Genomic DNA, 20266 nt, shown 5'->3' with positions numbered 1-20266 from the left:
ATGGAGAGCTAATAGGAAAGTTTTAGATTTTAAATTTGATTGGTGACAAAATTAGTTATAACCTCCTATTTCAAAGTTTTTAATTGGATTTTATATATTAAAATAATTGAAAAATCTAGAAAAAAAGAACTAATTATTTATAGTTTGATCAAGATCTGGCCCAATTAATGGCATATTAGGTCTGGCCCAATTGATGGCATATTAGGCCTGACATTGGATCGTTAATTGGACAGCAGATATATATACGTAGTTATACATATCGCTATGTTAAAACCCTAAACGCACTCTCCCAATTCCCAAACCCCTCAGTTACCCGCACCAGAAATGGCTTCCGCCGCCGCTCTCCCGGTAGTTACCGTTATCCCTCTTGAGAATGAAATGGAGGCCGACGCCAACTCCCTCCCTCTGCCTGACGTCATGAAAGCCCCAATCCGCCCCGACATCCTCCAAGACGTTCATCGCGACATTTCCAAGAACTCCCGCCAACCCTACGCCGTCTCTAGGTCCGCCGGCCACCAGACCTCCGCCGAGTCCTGGGGTACTGGTCGCGCTGTTTCCCGTATCCCTCGTGTTCCTGGCGGCGGCACTCACCGTGCTGGCCAGGGTGCCTATGGCAACATGTGCCGCGGCGGCCGCATGTTCGCTCCGACTAAGATCTGGCGTCGTTGGCACCGCAAGGTCCCAGTCAACAAGAAACGATATGCCGTGGTTTCTGCCATCGCCGCCTCTGCTGTGCCTTCCCTTGTCATGGCCCGCGGTCACCGCATCGAATCTGTCCCGCAAATCCCCTGTGTGATCTCCGATTCTGCTGAGGCCGTGGAGAAAACCTCCAATGCTATCAGTCTTCTCAAGAAAATTGGGGCTTACCCTGATGCTGAGAAGGCTAAGGACAGCCAGGGCATCCGCCCAGGAAAGGGCAAGATGCGTAACCGCCGCTACATCTCCAGGAAAGGTCCTCTGGTTGTGTACGGTACTGAGGGGGCCAAGCTCGTGAAGGCCTTCCGCAACATTCCTGGAGTCGAGGTGGCCCACGTGGACCGTTTGAATTTGTTGAAACTTGCTCCGGGAGGTCACGTTGGGAGGTTTATTGTTTGGACGAAATCAGCATTTGAGAAATTGGATGAGATTTACGGGTCATTTGATAAGCCTTCCTTGAAGAAGAAGGGGTATGTTTTGCCCAGGGCTAAGATGGTGAATGGTGATTTGGCCAGAATTATCAACTCTGACGAGGTGCAATCTGTGGTGAGGCCAATCAAGAAGGTGGTGAAGAGGGCACCAATGAAGAAGAACCCTCTTAAGAATTTGAATTGTTTGCTCAAGCTCAATCCTTATGCCAAGACTGCTAGGAGGATGGCTCTCTTGGCTGAGAAACAGCGTGTTGAGGCTAAGAGGGAGAAGCTGGCCAAGAAGAGGAGTCCAATGACGAAGGTATATGGTTTATATTATTATTTTTCCCTCTCCTTTCTATGCTTGATTCTGTTGGAATATTGATGCAACTGTAGATGATGTATCTATCTGCCCGTGTTGGTATGCTTTAGGCTACAGAATGCGTGTTCCATTTTCTACTGAAAACCTTGATGTCTATATGATTCAGATTGAGTCTTTAATAAACAAGCTCAACCCTTTTGGTAAATAAAAATTCAGATTTTCTTGCATCAAGCATTAGTGGCTTTATAAACTGTTGTGTTCTCTAATAATATACAAGAATTGAGGAATTTAGATGACTTCCTGCCATGCAACTGATGTTAATTTAGATAATTGATAATAGCTTTGAATATGGACAAGTTGTGATGGAAGGAATACAGCTAATAATTATCGGAACCCACTGTGATTTAGTTTGATGATTTAAAATGTTATCATGATGCAAAGTTAACTTAATTAACATCACAACTTGTGCTTCTGTTTGTTTCTATTGGTTGTCTGGTTCATCCTTTTAGTTGGCTTTCAAGTCCTTTTTTTTTTCAATGTAGTGGTGCGTTGGATGTTTTTCTTTCTTTGTTGTAGTTTTGGTTATTGCTACTGACTTTTGTTTTTATACATATGAACTCGGGCGCAGAGTTGTGTATTACATGATATGGTGTGTGTGCTGATATTTTCTTATCTTGTCCTGGACGTTCTTAATAGATGCTTGTCCTAAATTAGCATGCTTGGTTACATTCTAAACGATAATCTTAAGGTTTCATTACATGTCTGGCACTGTAGCTTTGTTTGACTGGCTTTTTCTAGATGTCTTAACTGGCTTTATGGGTTCTGAGTAATGATTGATCATTTCTAACAACTTTACAGGTTCTAGGCTTTGTGCTTTTTTAATTGATGATGAAATACCTGATCTAATAGAGAGTTTTGGATTTATCTGACTGGTTTGCAGTAACCGATGGGTCTTACTTTTTTGTTTTAGTGTCGTCATTGGTTGATAGTTTCTTGCTATCCTGTTCTCTTTGCTTTTGCTTGATAATAGTTGAAGGGGCCTAAGACTTGTTTTGGGCATGAGTGGCCCCAACTTTCTTGACTTGGTCAATTTGGTATTATTTAGTTCTAATGTTGCCTCAATGAGCCCTCGTTCATTATACTATTTTTTTGCTTCTGACAGGAGGAGACGTCTGCTGTAAAAGCTGCTGGAAAGTCATGGTACAAAACAATGATCTCAGATAGTGATTACACCGAGTTTGAGAACTTCTCAAAGTGGTTGGGCGTTTCACAGTAATTGGTTTCACTTTGAAGTTTAGTAAATCTCGTGTGGTTATTCAGTTTTGTTTTATTTCAAGTAGGCTATTTGGTAATTTAAGACATGCAAGAGCTTAGACTGCAGTGACTTAATTCCTCAGTGTACTAAGAAATATTTTTGCCTAAAGGTGATCATCTTGACTAGGAGTCAATAGCTTCTTGTTCTGGAATACTCAGCCATCAACTCTGTTTTCTGGTCCTTGATTATGAATGTTACATTGATTTTAAACATTCAGAGCAGGTGCAGCTTGCATTGGAATTTGTTGTACTCGTCTTTTTGTCCTGCCTGTCACTGTTTGTTAGATGCCAGCCTTACTTCCATAACTCTGCTTCTGATTGTATACCATTGTACTACTTTTTTGTGCTATAATTTGACAACCAGGCCTCTGATTTGTCTAATCTGATTTTTGGGTTTCGATGAGTTCTGAAATCCTTTTTGTCTGTTTTTCCCCTCTGAATTGCATATGTTTCCTTTACCGCATGACCTGTTTGTATTGGTAAAGTGAAACCAAAGTATGTCGAAAGTCTTCGAACGTTTGGTGAAATATATAAATATGGAATTGTAGTCTCAGTGATTGTTTTGGTTTGACATTCTGTTTGTATGTGGAAAATACCGAATACATATTCTATCCCATCCATGGTTGAATGGTGAACCTAGATGGGGCTTCTAGTTCCTGGACTTAGTCGTTGACGAGCTGCTACTGAGTTCAACTTGTTTTGAGTTGAGTTGGTTCGTCTTCCAGCTTGTCTTTCCTCCTAAATGTTCTTTGTATGTGCTTTTACAAGAAACAAATTTGCAAAATGAATTGTCAGCGAAGTTAACCTGGCTTTTCATGATGGTAAAAAAAATCAATTAGGCTACTTGTTATGACGGATTCTTTGAAGATGAATACCTTGTTAATTCACGCTTTTACAGTACCCGAAGCTCTGTCATATTTCTGCAACTTCCAGAAAGTTTCAAAGTAGAATCTTAATAATGCATCAGGGATGGATATAAGAATCGGCATACTTTTTATAGCTGCAACTTCCAGAAAATTTCAAATACTTGAATCCTGATAATAATCAGTGAAGGGAATAAAGACTATAAAGAAGAATCGACATAAAAGCAGGACAAACTAAGAATTCAAAAATGTGTCCGTTTAAGATTTGTCTGTTTAAGATTGGTCATTAACTATGCTTGGCTACAATAACAAATTTTACTTTTTGAACTTGCAATAACGAAATGGGATGATATCAGAAATCTCCCTTGAGGTTTATCCTAATATCACTTGGAACCTCACAGGTTTTGAAAATGTCACTTTCCTCCTCTAGTAATTGTAAAAAGATTATATTAACCTTCACTTAATACGTATTTTACCAATCAAATAAATAGAGCTCAAAAAATTCCAAAAAAAAAAAAGAAACCAAAAGTCACTTTCCTCTAATTCATCTTTCTCCAACATTTTCTCTTATTTATTTTTTTGGATGATTATATGATTTTTTATTTATAATTTATAGTAAATTGAATTTTATTTATTTTTTACTTTTTGTGATTGTGATAGAATGGGATATGATTTCTTTGTTTATTTTAAGTTGATTTTTTTTAATAATCAGTACAATTTAAAGGCTTGGGGATCGATTGAGAAGAAGTTAGAAAAAAAAATAAGATTCATAAGAAATTAGTTTTGAGCACAGAGTTAAATTTTGCTAATGTATTTCTTTACAAATATCTTTTTTGTTTTTCAAAATTATATTTTTGTGGACTATAGCATTGTAATGTGGTAGTACTACTAGATATTGTATTTTAGGTGATGGTTTTCTTGAAATAAGCAAAGTGGCTTAAGAGTATTTTTACTTAGCAAGCAAAGGGTAGTTTAGGGTTTTCAAAAAATTTTTAACACAAATAACAAAAGTAAGAGAGGTAAGTGATGTTTTTAAAACCTTAGAAATGCTAGATGATATTGAGAGAAACCTCTGATGTTATCCCTAACGAAATAAGTGCAACTAGTTACTTATTCTAATTATATGAGGTTTTAATAATATTTTTCTTCCATAAATATCTCTAAATCAACATTTACAACCTATACAAAGATTCAAATTATCACGATTGGAGTCCAAACGTTTGATCTTCTTTTATAGAGTGCCAACATTTATGTGGGGAAAACGTTACTAAGTCTGAAATTACTATAAACAAATGATTAGTTGCGTTTTTGGATAGTATATGGTTAAATTTTCACTAGTAGTGTCCATTTTATCTTATTTTTCACTCAAGTATAAGGGGTGGAAATGGATACTTTTAAATTATAATGGGTGCATTTTTTAAACTGCTTAATCATAGGGGGTGTATGTGCCCATTATAATATTGACTTTGAAATTCGTGTATCTTAAGAAGTGTTGATGCAATTACAAAGGTTTAAATTTATGAGTTTGAACTTTTTGAACCAATCTAAGCGCCATTTTTTCTTATTCATTATTTCTTAATAATATTTCACCGTTGAGAAAATTGATATGAATATATTTCATATTTAAGTGACTATTTACTTCATTCTGTGTTTCTTTGGTTACAAGAATATAGATTCAAGAAAAAAATTCATTTTCCTTAATCAGTTCACCAATTTCATTCTTTCCTTGACATATAAAAGCGCATGTTTTTTAATTTAAAGTCTAGACTCAAATCCTTTTTTCTCTCCCAACCCCTTAAATCATAGGAATAATATCAGAAACCTCCTCTAAGGTTTTTCTTAACATCACCTAGCACTCCTAAGGTTTTAAAAAATTACTTACCTCCCTTAGTAATTACAAAAAGACTATCCATTTGGATTAACTGTTTTTGGGGGTATTTTTGAAAAATTTTACTGTAGTAGTGTATATGAAAAACTTTTACTATAAATATTTTTTGAAATATTTGATATATTGTATGGATGAAATATCTTTTGAGTTATTTTGATTTGTGTATTACTGTAGCATTGCATTTGAAAAACTTGTTTTTGAAAAAATTTACCTCACTTGATACATAATTCACATATCAAATACATGGAAGTCAAAAAAATTAAAAAAATATAAAGAAACAAAAGTCAATTTCTTTTCTTTCCCCCTTTTCCAACATTCTCTCTTACTCTTTTCTTGGACGACTATGCAATTTTTTATTTTTAAATTATAGATAATTGAATTTTATTTATCTTTTACTTTTTGAGATTGTAATAGAGTGGGATGTGATTACTTTGTTTATTTTGAGTTGATTTTATAATGATTGGTGCAACTTAAAAACTTGGGCTAGGGTTTGAGAAGAAATCGGGAAAAAATATAAGGTTCATAAGAAGTCATTTTAAGTATATAGAGTTAAATTAGTCCCAGTATATTTCTTTACAAATATCTTTTTTGTTTTCCAAATTTATATTTTTATGAACTATAGTTTTGTGACATGGTGATACTACTAGAGATTGGTTTTTAGATGGTGATTTTTTTTGAGTGAATAAAGTGTCTTAGAAGTATTTTATTTAGCAAAATGAACAAAAGGGTAGTTCAGAAATTTTTAAAATTTTGTTACACAAATAACAAAAGTAAGGGAGGTAAGTGATATTTTGAAAACCTTAAGAGTGTTAGGTGATATTAAGAGAAATCTCAGGGGAGGTTTTTTATATTATCCCTAAATCATACCCTTCCCTTGTTAAAAACTTTTCCTTAAAACAAAGGTGCATGTTAATTTTGTCTCTTTTCATTTCTTCATAAAACCATGTAATGTTAAATTTTCCGCTTTGAAGCTTTTGTAACTTTGTGAATATTCTGATTCTTGCATATAGTTTTATTGAGATGTGAACTTTATCTCATCTAACTATAACATGTCATCCAATATGTTGCATCCAAAATATTTTCGGAACTTCTAACTTTTACCTTTCTTGTTTCTTTAGGTGCTAACCTACTCTTTGTTTTCGCTATAAAACAAAAAAAAAAGGTGCAACTTTTTGATAATATCTTTAATCATGCTTACCTAGTCTAAAATTTGTGACAATTCATTACTAATTTCAAGTGAGTTTTCGACAGACAAAAAAGAATTCTCTCAGATAAGCATATATTTCTGAAACCCGATAAATTTTGCAAGTTCTTGTCGAGCAAGTTTCTAGCGAATGATTTATGTAAGAACATCAATAACTTTTGCTTTTAGTTTTCCCCAAAAAAAAAAAAAGATATTTTCTCATGCTTAAATCATAAAACATAAGAATTTAGAAGATGCAGGTACAACAAATTGTGTAAATTTGGCCCTAGACATATAATCAAGTGTGGGAATCATATCAAGTTCATAGATGTAAGTTACATGATGTTAAGTTCGTGGAGTGTATGTTCATAGAATGTATGCAAATATGGCCCTAAACACGATACATGTTACATATTTTGTCATCACCACAAATTATAGCTTTAGCCTTCGTTGCAGTAATATCTGTGTGCAATATACTCTAAGAGTAGTTGTTGATAGGAGTTAAAAAAATACATTCCATAACAAAGACAAGATGCTTTAGAGTTGTGTGTTTCTCGAAGCTCCATTGCAGCCTCCCAGTAAATTTATAACTATTGAAAACTCCTTTTCCTGTAAATTAAACTAAAAGAAAATTAGTAATAAAATAAAGACAAGTAATGTACTTAAGACTCTTCCTTAAAGTAGGATATATGTTAGCATAGCCGGCTTTTAACAAAAGAATCTGGTAATATTACACACGTTGTGATTTTAAGAGTTGTAAATCTACAAAAATTACAATATTATTTTTAAACATGTAAAATTCTAGATTTCTATCCGGACTCTAGAAATTGGGTGTGAAAGTAATGCCTTAATTATAAGATAAGGGAAGAAAACAATTTTAAGTTTTAGAGAATTAGATAGTATATTTTTACAATCTAAAATTTAAATGAAAAATATGTAACCTTTTTTTTAAAAAAAAAAATTGACAAGAATGTCTCAGTCATATTACTCCTTATATACTGGAATATTTGGAATACAAATCTACAACCTGATTTTTAAGGAAACAACTGCAGAAATGTGTTTTTGAAGAATATAAAAGCCACTTCTAGATTGAAGGTTCTTTGAATTTTTTCCCTCTTATATTATTTACTGTAACACGTTGAATTGGACACTATTCCCAACTTTCAAGTCATTACTTAAAAAAATGGATATTGTGTATATAAAATAAAAGGTTTCAACACTGAACCATGAACAAACAGTATTTGAATGCCTTATTCAAAACTCATTTTAGCTCAACTATATAAGCCGTAATATGACACGTTAAAGTCAATTCAGATCCAACTCAATCCCAAATATTCATATAGTTGCACAAATGTTGACCATATCATACACTATGTTGTAAAATAAAAATTTGCTCAATGACCTAAATTGGACTGGATTTCGCATTCCTTTATAAGGTTGAATTATTTCAATCTTTACACTTTGGACAGATATAATTCAATTAGAATTTACATTTATTACTATTTACATTATCATTTGAAATTATATTTGACAAATTAACTTATGTCTTGGTCAAATGTAATCGAACTACAATATTATTATAATTATCATTATTATTTGAATTTATATTTATTTCAATATGAATTGTCATTTAAAATTATATTTGACAAAATAAGTTTCACTTGTTAAAAATTATATAATTACATTGATCTTTTCAAAATGTTATTTTTTTTATTTTTTGCTATTTTGTTAATGTAATGCAAAAGATTATTTAAAAATAATTCCACCTTATTATAAAGAAAAAGATTATTATCGCTACTTAATGCAATGTGCATTTTTCTGTTTCAATTTATTTTAATTTGTTCATATTGAAATATTTGGTAACTTTTGACTTATGTTTATTCATATTTCTATTAGCATTTAAGGTTATACAAATGAACTAACATTGCCACTTAAGATATTATATATTTTTGTTATCAATTTTATTTCAATTCATTTATATGTTAATATTTGCTTTTTATTACTATATAAATTTTTTCCTTTATTAATCAAAGGAATGCATTAACGTCTAAATGACAAATATATATATATATTTATTATATTTCATTAAAATGCTCTTCTATTTTTTTTGTTTTAATGGTTGCCGTTAGATTTGCATTTATTTTTGTCATTATTTTTTTGCCATCAGATTATTAGATTATTCAATAAAACTATTTATTATAAGTTCTATCTAATTTGGAGAGAAAAAAGTTTTTCTTAGCCGTTGTATTATTAGATTATTCAACAAGGAAGCTTACAGATTGTTTGGTTCTCCTATTTTTCCTCTCCTTTGCTTGTAATAAGTCAAATAATGCAAGCATTCTTCACTTACTCCACTTTTTGACAATTATCTAATCAGATTAGACAATTACTTTTTTCCTTAGAGTTAGGTTGTCCTTCACAAGCATGTCAACCTTTTATGAATTGTCAGTTGTACTTCATCTTTTCATAACCATTAGATTGAAATACAAAGTACTTAATTAGTTTAGATTTCATAGACTACTTTTTTAGATGAAATTATTATCAACAAACAAACCTTGAATAGTATAGTACACACTGCTACATACACTACCAACTGTTATTCTGTTTTATTTGCTTCTCGTCCCCACACAGTTGAAAGAAAGCTTCCTTCACTTTCTTGCTTTCTCATCATTTGGTAATACAATTTTTCTAAGCTTTTTCTTCACCATCTCTATGCATTTATATCTTATTGTAGTAAGACATGGATGCTTTTACATGTTTTGTGTTTTGATTTTGCAGCATTGCCTTCAGCATTCAAGATTTTACTTTGTCAAGCACTTTACTTTAGGTTAGTCACATTACTCATAACTAGCCTACATAATGTTTGATAAAATGCTGGTTAAGTTTACTTGATATTTACAAGTTTCGTAAGTAAACTACTGGTAGCTACTTACTATTGAATCGTATATACTGTGTGACTTATCATTGTAAACTCTGGCAACGAACTTTGAAATTAATTAGTCTATTTAGATTTGTTTTTCTATTTTTGTGATCAGTTTTAAATTGTTCATGTTGAAGATGCTTGCTAATTTCTTTTATGGATAGCTAAGCTAATTGAATGTCTGTTTCATTATCAGCTAAATTTTGATAGTCAAAACAAAGAAAAAAATCAATTAGACAAGTTAATAAAATTCTTCACTCAGCTGATAAAGGATGGAATAACAGATTTTTATGTCAATCAATACCAGCACACTGTAACATGCAAGTCCAAGACCAAAATTTCAAAAGTTCAGTGTATAGATCATGCACTGTTGTTCTTGTTTCATTGCCTTCATAGATGAATTAAAATAAAATTGATAGGAAAAGTTCATATTATATTTGGTGGTAATTTCAGTTGGTTTATACAAGTTTAAATGACACTAAATATTTTAAAATATTTTAAAATGAAAATAAAATTCACAAGAAAATCATATAATATATTAAGTGGTAAAGTAAGTTCATTTTAAATGCTAATAATCCAATTTCTCTCCATTTTAGTAATATACATACTTCACATATACATTTACACATGACACTCAATTCAGAAACATTCCTTCAAATTTTGCTACCCTTAAACACTTCAAGGTGGGACCTGGTTGTGCGTAGCATAGGCTTGCTCACGACTCGAGCTGCTCGCGAGCAGCTCGAGTCAAAGCTCGGCTCGAGCTCGTGTTGACCGAGCTCGAGCCGTTCGTCAAAGACACACGAGGCGAGCTCGAGCCTTCATTTCTTAGGCTCGATAGCTCGACGAGCCGCTCGTTTGGCTCGAGTAAATGTGAAATTATAAAAATACCCCTGAATCAATTAAAATTTACAACTTTCTGCACCACTTGACTGGAGTCTAAGCTACAATCGATTTCGGCCACAGTAGTCTAAACTTTCCTCCTTCCTTCGATTAGGTTAACTCCTCTCCGCCGACCGACTGTCCCAAACTCCCACTGCCATCGCTGCTGCTGCTAGCTCCCTCTCCACTTCCTCCCACTTCGGCCACTGCCATTGCTTGCTACTGCTACTGCCATTTCCTCCCACTTCGGCCACTTCCGCCACTGCCATCGCTGCGCAGTAGCTCCATCTCCACCACTTCCGCCACTTCCGCCACTGCCATCGCTGTGCAGTAGCTCCATCTCCACCACTTCCGCCAGCTCCACTTCAGCAACCTCCAAGCCGCGCAAGAATCTGAGTGCGCAACCCACTGACGAAGGCTGACTGACGGACGAGGATCTGGAAGGCCATCTCCGGGCTTTGTCTAAGCTTTTCCAGCGTCGCCAGTGTGCCACCCGCTGAGCCCATCTCCACCACTCCCTACCGTCATCCTCATATCAGTTCACTGGATTTTGTCCCTAGATTTTGCAGGTATGTGCTGAGGTTCTTTTTCTTTTCCTTTTCCTTTTTCTTTGGATTCTGGAAGGTGATCCACTTTGCTCTGCTTTGAAGTAGTAATAACAAGGGGTAAATGAAATTCGAGACTGAATTGCTTAAGATTGAGTGTCGGTGCAGTTATCATTCCATAAGATTGGGTCCACTTATTGTGTTTGTTTCGCTATAGAATGTTAATTCTATTTCAGACATCTATTTTGGAAGAGATTACGACAAAAACAAGAGCTAATTGGTTAAGTTATGTTTGTTCGATAACTCATTGGATTACAATACTGAATTGAAATTCATGTCAAAAGGGGAGCAACATCCTTGCTAATTAATTGGATTGTAATACTGAATTATTTTATATGCTCTGCGGCTAACCGACTGGATTATAATAATGAATTATTTTACATGCTTTGGGGCATTTGACTTAGCTTCCCCTGGTTGGCCTGCAAATCCATTTTACCTTGGATGGAAGATGTTCCAGAAAAATGCTCTTGTCTTTCATGCTGTCTTTCGTGCTGGATGATTTGGAAAACTCAAATCCCTTTATTCGACTTCTTTTTTTTTTGGTCTTTCTTTCTCAAGGAAAAGACAATAAGATATATTGTATTTGCATTTTCCAGTTTTCCAATCTTCTAGTATGTTAATTCTATTTCAGACATTTATACTTGAAAATTTTCTCCTCCATCTTTTCTTTCTTTCACAATTGCTGCAGATTTATCTTCAATTTAATAAAACTTTTCAGATGTTACTGTATTGATATAATCCCTGTAATTTATGTATCAGGATGTTAGACATTGTTAGGAACTAAAATTGCGCATTTTGATTTTGGAGAACTAAAATTTCATAGTAAGGTTCAATCTGGTTGAGTTTTTGTCCAGAAGCAGTATATGTTCAGAACTAATCTAGCTAAATCACCTTAAAACCAGTATCTCCTGGATTAAAGTAAAACTTTTCTTGGTAATCAAAGGTTAGACAAGATAGGCTTTCTAAATTTCAGAATCCAGAGCCACTATAGTTCAGAGAGGAATTGCAGATGCTGATTGACATCAAGCACATTTCGGACAAAAAACGTAGAATCCCCAAACAGATAGTATTCTGAATGCCTAAAAAAATAGTTTAACATCTATCCTTGGCCTTGCTGTGATATTAAGGCCATGCGTTATTATACATACATTCTCTGTGGCCATATATCATGTTTCATAAGACAGTCACATGCAAAAATGCTTGCTTTTCAAGGTCCCAAAATTCCAGCTTTACTGTTTAACTAATAAACTCAAAGCATAAAGGTTGCAATTGTCTAAAAGAAGTATAATCTAGTATCCTACTTATCTTGTACAATATCTTTCCTGAGTTTTAAAGCTACTGGTAATAGCAGCTTTTTTGTGCCAGCTCCAGCTCCAACTTGCTCATTGTTGATTGGATAACTAGTGGCCGTTATGGAAGAGGTGAAAAGTGGGACTTTGAACTTTATAGGAGCACTAACAACATTTTTCTAGAAGCTGATGAGCCTTTGTTTCTTGACACGGTATTGTCATCCTCAAGCCATGTTTTTTAACTACGCTAGCATCATTGTATACTAAGCATGTGATATTGAAGAGAGTGGTGAAACTGAAGTATTTTAATCTTATAAGAAATTTTTATTTTTTGAACTATTGCTTGCAATAGATTCATGTCAATCTTGAATATCTTTAGATTTTGATGGAATGTTGTATTTCTTTTTTGTTTTAATTGCTTTCGAGCTTTTGTGGGGCAGTCGGCAAAATGGACAAAAGGAAAAACAATGGAATCCTGTTACCATGTGCTTCTTTGCTGCTTTAGGTGAAAAAAAAAAGAACTATTTTCGTTTGTCTTCACATCCTGCTATCCAAATAATTTATTCACTATCTCGTATTCTTGTTATGCAGGTATAAGTTCTTTTCCTGGCAGAATGCAATTCCAATTCTTCTACAACTTCTTGCATTAGTGAAATGCTTGTTTAGCTGAATTTTATATTGCTTGATAAAGGTTTCAAAGTGTGATTCTTTTGTTCTTATGATGGCAGAAACTGTTAATTTGTATTAGTGGATAATTTTGGAGAATTTGTATTAGTGGACATTTGGAAATTATGATTGTATTAGTGCTGTTTCGTGCTTAAATTTTCAGAAATTTTCGAGCTATTTTCGTGCTCGAACTCGAGCTCCTAACAAGCTAGAAATCGAGCTGCCTTCGAGCTTCATGCGAGCCAGAAAATCGAGCGCAACTCGAGCTATTCGCGAGCCAGAATTCGAGCTAAGCTCGCGAGCCATAAACAAGTCGATCTCGAGTTTGCCTTTTCTTACATCGAGCCGAGTTCGAGCTTGATTTTTCGAGCTCGACGAGCTCGAGCTTGAACTCGAGCTCGCATATAAACAACCTTAACTCGATTCGATTAGTTCAAAACTCGACTCGACTCGGCTCGTTTGCACCCCTATGCGTAGCATAGCCAAGCCTTACTAGTCTACCTTGTATCCTTGTATAAAAGAAGAAAGCCAAGTTACTATAGTAGCATATATTTTTGATACATGTATTGCCTACATTTTTTACAACAGAAATTTTGCTCATTTTAGCTAAATTTTCCTTCCCTTTTTTGATTCAATTTGGCCAAAAGGATTGAAATATTTTTCTCCTTTAAAAAATCAACTCCATCTCTTCTTCTTCTTCTGGCGACAACTACTGTCATCCCTTGCCTTTTTTATTTTTTAAAACCAATTTAACTAAGATTGTTGCCATGTTCATTTTCTTTGGGATAATTTCAGAAACCTCCCTTGAGATTTCTGACAATTTCACTCAGCTCCCCCCAATTTTTGAAAATTACACTGACCTCCCTTAGTTCCTCTACTTAATGCCGCGTCCCGTTTTTCGCAATGGAAAAATAAGAATAAAAGGTATTTATAAAAGATATGATTTTCATTTAAAAAAAAGTGAAAAGGACCTAAAATGGGACTTTAAAAAAATGCGACAATTTGGGTCCAAAATTTAGTCTAAAAGAGTTTTGAAGAAAAAATAGGAGTCGCCACTTGGTATTGAGTTTGGGTGTACCAAATCACCACAAAGAAAATATTTTTTGACAAAAATAAAAATAAAAAAAGATAAAACCCTTTTTGACAACTCCAGGTCTTTAAAAAACAAGAGAAAATGGATTCGGGAGTCACGATTGAAGAAAGGGAAGGCAAAAGTTTGATCAACTCAAACCTAAGGCACCCTTTCAACCTAGTCTAAGCTAGTTGCGAGGTTTAGTCAAAATTTTCCTAATCTAACCCTTAATTTTATCATGTTTGGATGTTTCCTACATGGATGCAAATATAAAAAAAATCGAAAAGGGCAAAATGTTCATTCCAGGGTTTAATTGAACCAATCGCATTAATTGCGAAGGCCAAAATGATTCCTTGAAAGTGTCACATGTATGCGAATGATGAAATTAAAAGAAAAGAAAAGAAATTAAATTATATTACATAGATATAAGTGATCAAAGAAAAAGGGAATGCAATGTAAGGGGTGGGAGACAAAAACTCGTGACATAATTTTCTTATATAGGGATTAATAGGGTATTTAAACTAAAAAGTTATAATCACCCATTTCCCATGTTCAAAGAATAATTTTCCTAACATAGACAAGCAAATGATCTAGTTTAAATGAAATGCAATTCTAAATGATATGATTAACACATATAGAGGGTAAAGGATTGAGGATAATATAATAGACAATATTATGCAAACGAGAAAAGATCCTAAAAATATAAAATATGCTTGAAAATGTAATGAATATCACACAAGGATGAATCTAACGCACGAATGATATAAGGGTCTAGCATTGGACTAACCCATTTCCAAAAAAAACCTTACTAGCGTTGGACTAACAAGTAAGCGGAGGGAGAAGCCACAACTAGCGTTGAACTAGTGTGGTGACGCCATGCATTAATAATACATAGTAAAACAGATGAGGCATAAATTAAAACAAATAAACACATAAAAGCACATAGCACGTAACACGTAAACATAATATCTAAATGCAAAAATCTTAAGAAAAACGGATAAAGCATATAACACATAAACCATATAAACACACAATCTATCTACTACATCGGGGAGACTAACTACAACCTAAAATGGGAAAATAAATAAAATCCTATCTACCCTATCTATTACAACAGGGAACCTAATTACAATCTAAAAAGGGGAAAATATAATAAAACAAATATAATTATCCTATCTATTACATTTTTGAGGTATTTAAATGCTTCTCAAATAATTATAAAAAAAATTAACTAAAACAAATATAAGAAATTTTGAATGAACATTTAAATCAAATAAATAAAGCATATAAAAAAAAGTAAACACATAGGAACACATAAGAGCACATAATTGATATTGAAATAATAATAGGGGTACCTCCCTTTTGAAGTGGTGACTAAATGGAGTCGAATTACCCTATTTATACTCAAAATGAACAAAAGGATCATGGCACCAATTTAATTGAAAAAAAACAATAATAATAATAACAATAAAAGTACTAAATTCACCTTAACATGTCAAAGGTACAGAAATTTAAGAACATCTAAAAATTACAAGTTAAATATACTCAAAAGTAATATAATTAACTATTAAAGAAAAGAAACAATCATAATAAAAGAGAGTCAAAATTCACCAGGGACTGAATTGCAAAAATTGAAGAAACTTTTGGGGACAAAATTATATTTTTCCAAAGTTTAGGGGTCAAAATTAAATAAAAGATAAAATTTAGGGACAAAAATGCAATTAATTAAGGACCTAAGTGAAAGAAATTTAAAATGTTCTGGGCCAAAGTAAACTACTCTAACGATCAGGGGTCAAAGTGCAAATCGTAATCAGATTTTCTTAAAAAAACAGGCCACTGGGCAATTATTTATTTCTTTGGGCCGAAAACTACCTAAGCCCAGCCGAAAATCCAGAGAAATGAGCAGGCCAGCCCGTCATTTTATCACTCAAACCTGACCAAGAAATGCATGGGTTCTAAACCTCCGGCCCAACCGAAACCCAAAAGAAATAAAACAAAACAACAAACCACAAGCCCACCGAAAAAAAAACATTAGCCCAAACCCCTTTGTTTTTCTTCTTTTCTTTTCTTTCTTTTTTCTTCTCTATTTCTCCTTTACTTCCGTTTCTTCTCTTCTTCTTCGGCTTCAGCTGGTGGCCATGGTGGTCGCCGATGGCGCCGCCGCCACCGGATCGCCGTCGCTGGTGGTCGCCGGCGACCTCTTCGGTCACCGAATTTCATCAAAATACACCCCTCACTCGATTTTTCGTGTAGAATCCATTTCCGGTGTTAGTTTTTACAAAAAAAAAATCCGAAAGTGACCAAAATAGCAAAAGACAGCCCAGTTTTTCTTTTTTTCAAATCACCATATCTTTCATCAAAAATCATAAAAATTGTAGTACAACACTCCTTATGATTCCTACAATACAACTATGATTTTGATTTGACAAGAAAACAACATAAAAAGGCTAAATTAAAGCAAAACAGCCCCTAAAATTCATTTTTCTTTTGTTGCCTTTTAGACTACAAAAATGACACAAAACTTAATTAAACAAACCCCCCAAACCAGTAACTAGTCATGATTATTCATTTTAACAACAATGCATGTACAAAATTAACATTTTAATCCGATTTTCCATCTTGGCATTTCTTCAAACGGTTAAAATGCATACATAAGAAACATTTCCTTTTCCTAAATCTGGTTCATGCCATTTCCCAAATTTTAACAATACAACAACAACAATGCAAGGCAACAAAAACAGGGGGAAATAAGCAACGAAATATGAATTAAATGTGAAAAACGAAACTAAAAAAATAAAGAAAAAAAAAACCTCAAGAAGATTGCAATCACTGGTAGTTGAGGTTTGTGATCAGATTCCTAAGCCTCAATGGTCTGACAATTTGTTTCCCCTTTTGTTTGCCAAAATGCCGAGAGAGTATTTTTTTTTTGTTTGTGTGTGGGTGTTCAATAAAAATTGTGAGTTGAAAGCCAAAACCCAAAATGCCGAGCGAGTTTTTTTTTTTTTTGAGTGGAGTCTTTCGTTGTCTGATGGTCTTGTCTGTTCTCCTCCAGAGAGCCGAATGAAGAGTAAATTGAGGGAAAAAGATGGGGAGTTGGTATCTTTCTTGTCCAAGGGATGGTCTCCCTGTGTCAGAGCCGATAGAGTACATTTTTTTTTGAGCCCCAAATTGCCGTTTTTTCTTCAGTCAGTCCCCGAGAATAAGGAGGGAACCAAGGGATTTTTGTCAAATGGGTTTAGCTGGTTTTTTTTTTCTTATTTTTCTTATTTTTTTAAAACAAACCTGCAAAAATAAGAAAAATGCACATAAAAATGTAAGAAAATAAATAAATTATTAAATAGAAAAAATTCAAAAAAATATTAATATTTAATAAAAATTTGGTGTCTACAACTCGCCCCTCTTTGTCTAGAGTTTCAAAGAAATTCAAGACAAAGATGTAGACACCAAATTATTTACCTGTTTCTTCTAACTGCACTTGGACTAAAACAACAAGCCAACATTTGGCTAAAATTATTGAACAAAAGATGTAATGAAATTGCAAAACACGTGACCGAACTCATGTAGAGTTGCATACGTATCCCGCCATGGGAATCAGGTTACACGTAGTTCAAAAATAAGTGATCCACAATGAAACATGTGCACTGACTATCTGTGATCTTTGCAAAGTTGAAAAAGTCTGAACTCTCAGAACTTCTAATACGAAACACAAGATAATTAAATGTGATTGTCTAGAAGGGGTTGAAAGGTGTGTGGCGGACGCTGAGACTCACCAACCGGAAATTAAATTTGATTTTCTGGAAAAAGAGATGCGCGGAGGGACGCGATTACGCTCCAACAGGAAATTACGCGATTACGCTCAAATAGAAGGGTGCGCGGTGGACGCTGAGACTCACCAACAGGAAATTAAATTTGATTTTCCGGAAAAAAAGATGCGCGGAGGGATGCGATTACGCTCCAACAGGAAATTAAATTTGATTCTTTCCTTTTTTTTTTTTTTTTTTTGCTCAATAGGACTGAATCCAAACCCAGATGCCCGTCAAGAGAATGAAAATATGCTCGAAACCCAGATAATGGGTAGGATTAAATTCGAGCTCAAATAACTAGCGGAAGAATTGGAAGCACAAGTTCTATGCTATCGAACTGAAAGATCAGAATGCATGTTGTTCAAAAGGTAAGAAACCAAGACAAACTTACCTGGTGGACTTACAACTTTTCTTGATTTTTCGAACTTTAAAAGAAAGGGAATAATGATTTTTCTTTCTTCAAAAATGTACAGCAAAACTTGAAACTCAATCCTTCTACCATTTGCTCTAGTGTGAATCATGCTCAACTGAATCAGTATTGTGTCACGTAAGTTTTCCTGCAAAAAGGAACAAAGGAAAAGAAACAACTGTGATGAAAACACTGCCACCACCATGTGATCCCTTTGTCTTGAGAACCATGTAAACATGAGTTTCAATATTGATAAATCGCTCCTTCGGGTTCGGTCAACAACCCCTTCAGAATCTCTGCAACTGCCAAATATCAATTGACCATACTTTATTATATTATCATAGGACTTTCAATTCCATGACTTCTTTGGGATGAATTATAGGGGATTGTCTTTTGAATGAGACCAAAAAAAATGAGGAATATAAATAATTGAAAAATGTGTTATTTATCACGCAATAAGGCTGATATGAAATAAACAACTGATACATAATAAATAAATAAAATAGTAAATAGAGTATTAAAACAAAATTGTTGAACTTATGAACAAGGATCCAAGGATCAAAAGTTGGATAGATATTTAGAGGACGGCTCTTGATGAAGAAAAATGCCCCATCTGACCCCTTCGACGTCATCCATTTTGGAATTCATTGTCGGCAAAAGAATAACAGTATGAAAGAGATCCAAATCAACATAGTCACCAGCTTTCAGACCTCAGCATCTCGTTCTGCATTCACGATCTTCTTGTATTCCAAAACCCTACCTTAGCGCCTTTCGGGTTTCACTAAGGTTACCCCCACCCTTTTCATTTTCTTTTTTTAATATTTTAATATTATTTTTTTTTCTTTTTATTTTTTTTCTTTCTTATTCTCTTTTTTTTTTAGAAGGTGTCCTTTCAGGTTTTCACCTAAAGACATAGACAAGACAATTTTAACCCCAATTATATCAATCCAGTCATATTTTGATAATGAGTAGCATTAGTGAGACAATCTTCTCTGACATGTTTCAGAAAAGTTGTATTTACATCATTTGCTAGTTGACTAAGAAAAAATTTTCTCCAAAATACTGCAAAAGATGAAAATTGGCAATTTTGACTCTTGTGAGTAGGATCGGATAAAGTAATAAAGAAAAGGTTAAGGGTTGGAAGGTTTGACAGCGGATCATATGATGGGTTTGTAATCAATTGAGATAGCATTCTGTCAAAAACTTGCTCCGATCTAGGGTTGGAAAAGGTAAAATCTGCCCCAGTTTAATTCTAAAAAAATTTCTCTATTTTCTTTTTCTCTCTTTTTTTTTCTCTTTCTTTTTCTTTTTTTTCTTTTCTGCTTTTTTTTCCATCTTTTTCTTTTCTTTTTTTTAAAACAAATTGCCCCAGTATAGGGTTAGTGATCTCAAGGGACTACCAAGAGAAAAGAAAGGTGGATGAAAAGCCCAAAGAAAAAAAATTTAAAATAGAATATCGAAATGGAAAAATGAAGAGAATGTCTGCCTTAAATCCGTCTCTTGCAGTATTTTAAAGAAAATTTTTATAATCAAATGAAAAACTTTTGCACATGTCTGCATTGATTGTTGGGAAAAACTTGGCCGTCCATTTCCATAAGAATAAGTTCCTCCGGATAGCACTTTCTTAACAATGAATGGTCTTGCAATTGGGAGCAAACTCCTTTAGTCTTATCTTGCATTGGAAGAATCGTTTCAAAACCTTATCTCCACTTCAAACAGACGGGGCTTAACTTTTTTGTTGTAAGCGAGCCATTCTTGCTGATAACATTGTTCATGACAGATGGCATTCAACCTCTTTTCATCAATCAGAGACAATTGCTCATGACGTTCTCTGACCCATTCAGCTTCTTCTATCTGAGCTTCCATCAGAATACGTAAGGAAGGAATTTTAACTTCTGCAGGCAAAACTGCTTCCATTCCATACATAAGAGAGTAAGGAGTCGC

At 33.9% G+C, this 20266-nt stretch overlaps 1 protein-coding gene across 1 annotated transcript; it reads left to right on the top strand.

Moving 5' to 3' along the window:
- The first annotated feature begins 266 nt into the window (after positions 1 to 266).
- LOC113778495 (60S ribosomal protein L4-1-like) lies at positions 267 to 3123 on the top strand. Its single transcript, XM_027323927.1, has 2 exons — positions 267 to 1428; positions 2591 to 3123. The coding sequence occupies exons 1-2, from the start codon at positions 325 to 327 to the stop codon at positions 2702 to 2704; spliced, it is 1218 nt and encodes a 405-aa protein (XP_027179728.1). The 5' UTR covers positions 267 to 324; the 3' UTR covers positions 2705 to 3123.
- Positions 3124 to 20266: the final 17143 nt, after the last annotated feature.

The sequence above is a fragment of the Coffea eugenioides genome, chromosome 7, assembly GCF_003713205.1.
Source record: "Coffea eugenioides isolate CCC68of chromosome 7, Ceug_1.0, whole genome shotgun sequence".
Classification (NCBI taxonomy): Eukaryota; Viridiplantae; Streptophyta; class Magnoliopsida; order Gentianales; family Rubiaceae; genus Coffea; species Coffea eugenioides.
Note: the sequence above shows the minus strand (reverse complement) of the source record. Positions and strands in the feature narration are given on the sequence as shown.